This window comes from Piliocolobus tephrosceles, chromosome 16 (genome assembly GCF_002776525.5).
Source record: "Piliocolobus tephrosceles isolate RC106 chromosome 16, ASM277652v3, whole genome shotgun sequence".
NCBI classification, from domain to species: domain Eukaryota; kingdom Metazoa; phylum Chordata; class Mammalia; order Primates; family Cercopithecidae; genus Piliocolobus; species Piliocolobus tephrosceles.
Window position 1 is genome coordinate 51,739,178 of NC_045449.1, and position 3,055 is coordinate 51,742,232.

A 3,055-nucleotide genomic window follows, 5' to 3' on the forward strand; every position below is an offset into this window, starting at 1 on the left:
GGAGTCTCCCTGTCTCCCAGGCTGGAGTGCAGTGACCGGATCTCGGCTCACTGCAAGCTCCGCCTCCCGGGTTTACGCCATTCTCCTGCCTCAGCCTCCCGAGTAGCTGGGACTACAGGCGCCCGCCACCTTGCCCGGCTAGTTTTTTTGTATTTTTTAGTAGAGACGGAGTTTCACCGTGTTAGCCAGGATGGTCTCGATCTCCTGACCTCGTGATCTGCCCGTCTCGGCCTCCCAAAGTGCTGGGATTACAGGCTTGAGCCACCGCGCCCGGCCCCCAGCTGGGTTTTTTACAAGAGTTCCCTTCGGGGCTTTAGACTGCCGAAGCCCAGAAAGTACATGCAACATTTTATGAGAATGACTATAGATTTCATGAGCCTCTCAAAGGGGTCCAAACCTTAGTCAAGAATAAAAATTATTCCTTTTTAAACCCCTAGGGAAGCAGAGAGCCGTTTCCCACCATTTGACTCCCCTTCTGCCCACTGCCCCACTTGGGAAGCCCAGACTCCATGATGGGTATTAATGATGGGTATTAATGGTTGCTCTTTTCCATTCTCTGCTCCCACCATCCCTCGACCAGGATCTGTAAGGTCTCCCATTCCCTTCCAGGCCTCCCATGCACTCAGGCCCCTCATGCTCTGTCTTCCTTTAGGTTCCTCTTACTATGATAATGTCCGGCCTCTGGCCTATCCTGATTCTGATGCTGTGCTCATCTGCTTCGACATTAGCCGACCAGAAACACTGGACAGTGTTCTCAAGAAGGTGGGAGCCTGGGGAAATAGGGCAGCTAGACTGAGACGGACCAGACCCCATGGTCCTGACATAAAATGGGCCAGGAGGAGGGAGTGATAGCTGGGGTATGGCCATCAGCTGGTTAGCGAGTGAAGCTCTCATCCCTGCCAACCCTGCCTCCAGCCCCCATCCCTCCCAGCCACCCGCTTCCTGAAAGTCCTGAGCTGGATACAGCAGCTAGGGGAGGTAGGGGAGTGAAGGGAGAAGCACTCACAGGATTCTTTCTCTGCTCTTCCAACTCCTTGGCAGTGGGAGCCCCAGATGGAGGGGATGGGATGTGAAGGCTGATCCTGGAGCTCAGGAAAGCCCTGTGGCCTCCTCTCCAGGCCCCAATTTCCATGAGAAAAGCCAGTGGTGAATGGACAGAAGTCAGCTAGGGCAGCCCCAGTTCCCAGGTGGGGGAGGGGAGGGTGGGGTAAATTTGTTCCCAGGAGACAGTATGGGAAAGGCCAGTGGGAATGGGAAAGTTCCAGGCGGCAGATCCTTCATAGCCACTGAGGGAGAAGAGTGTGCAGGCCCACGCCAGCCCTCTCGTCCCCTCTACTTCTCTCTCACCCCATCCTGTTCTCAACCCAAGCCTAGCATTCTCACCTCTTCCTTGTGTGGGAGAGTTCTGAGGGATACATGGTTTCCGCATGCTGTGAGGAAGAGAGGGCACACTGCTGGCATGGTGAGCAAAGGCTCACCCTGTGCTTCCCTCCACCCCTCCACAATTCTCTTTTCTTCTCCTATATAGTGGCAAGGAGAGACTCAAGAGTTTTGCCCCAATGCCAAGGTTGTGCTGGTTGGCTGTAAACTGGACATGCGGACTGACCTGGCCACACTGAGGGAGCTGTCCAAGCAGAGGCTTATCCCTGTTACACATGAGCAGGTGCGACCCTTGACCTCTGACCTCATCCCAGCCTAGACCTGTCACCTCTGCACCTTCAGTCTCTGATTTGAAAACACCTTACCTGGCTCATCCTTTGTTCTGGCCTGTGACCTCTGACCTGATCCTTTGACTCTCCCCAGCCCTCACATTCAACCCCAGCCCTCACATTCAACCCCAGCCCTCAGCCTCCGTGCCCCTTTCTAAGCTGCAGGCTAAGACCTATAACTTTCTTCCATGCACTCCTTCCTTTTCCAGGGCACTGTGCTGGCCAAGCAGGTGGGGGCTGTGTCCTACGTTGAGTGCTCCTCCAGGTCCTCTGAGCGCAGCGTCAGGGATGTCTTCCATGTGGCCACAGTGGCCTCCCTTGGCCGTGGCCATAGGCAGCTGCGCCGAACTGACTCACGCCGGGGAATGCAGCGATCCACTCAGCTGTCAGGACGGCCAGACCGGGGGAATGAGGGCGAGATACACAAGGATCGAGCCAAGAGCTGCAACCTCATGTGAGGGGCTAGGAGAGGGCAGAGTGTGAAGAGGGGTGGTGAGGGACACAATTGTTCCCCTGCCTGTGCCCAGGCTTTCTGACCTCCTGAGCCTGGCTGGGAAGTCAGGGCAGGCAGAGCAAGCAATTCTTCTGGGTAGGAGAGCTGGAGGGCAGAAGGGTATCATCATTTCTCATCTCCTCCTCCCTCCTCTTCTCCAGTGGATATTGAGGGAGCTAACAGGGCTAGCATCTGGGGCATGAACTGAGATGGGGCAGGTGGGGATTAGGGAAGCTGGTATCAAATAGTGACCTTGGTGGAGTCTCCTATGTGAAGAGTACCCTCCCTCTCCACCCCCAGTCCCCATATCCTGGTTCTGGCCCAAGGAAAGTGTACATTCTACAACCTTCTCTTTTCCTCTCCTCTCACTTCTGCAGCTATTCTCACACACCTAACCTCTAGGCAACATGCACTAAATTCAAAAGCAAGGGGAAGCCCTTCCTCCACCATCAGTCCACCAGCCCTAGAACCTCCCTTGCCTCTACAGTCACCCAATAAAGCCCAAGTCCATGGAAAACGGCTGTGGCTTTAGTTTTGTTGCTTTTTAAAAAAATCAATCTACCAATCTCTAGCAGTAAGAGGGAAAGTTAGACCTCAGCCGGGGAACTTTCCATGTCTGCAGATAGAACAGAGGACAAAGCCATAGGTTGGATCAGAAGTGTCCTTTTAGGAGTCAGAGTTGGGAGAAGGAGACATCCTGGGACTATTCATCCCAGTTAATAAAGTGGGCAATTCTCAGGCCATTAGGGGATTTTAGAGCAGACTGACATGCAATTAGTCAGCATTTCTCAGCCCAGCCAGGCCTGCTGCTAGTGTGGGAGGGGTCCTGCTCACCATCTGTACCCCTGGCTTG

General features: G+C 54.4%; 1 protein-coding gene across 1 annotated transcript in view; it reads left to right on the top strand.

Moving 5' to 3' along the window:
* The window catches only part of RND2 (Rho family GTPase 2), a 4,694-nt gene extending 1,973 nt beyond the window's left edge, over window positions 1-2,721 (top strand). The window contains exons 3-5 of the mRNA XM_023204011.2: window positions 653-762; window positions 1,529-1,663; window positions 1,919-2,721. Coding sequence (XP_023059779.1) covers window positions 653-762; window positions 1,529-1,663; window positions 1,919-2,167 — 494 coding nt within the window. The 3' untranslated portion in view covers window positions 2,168-2,721. The remainder of the gene's footprint in view (window positions 1-652; window positions 763-1,528; window positions 1,664-1,918) is intronic.
* Window positions 2,722-3,055: the final 334 nt, after the last annotated feature.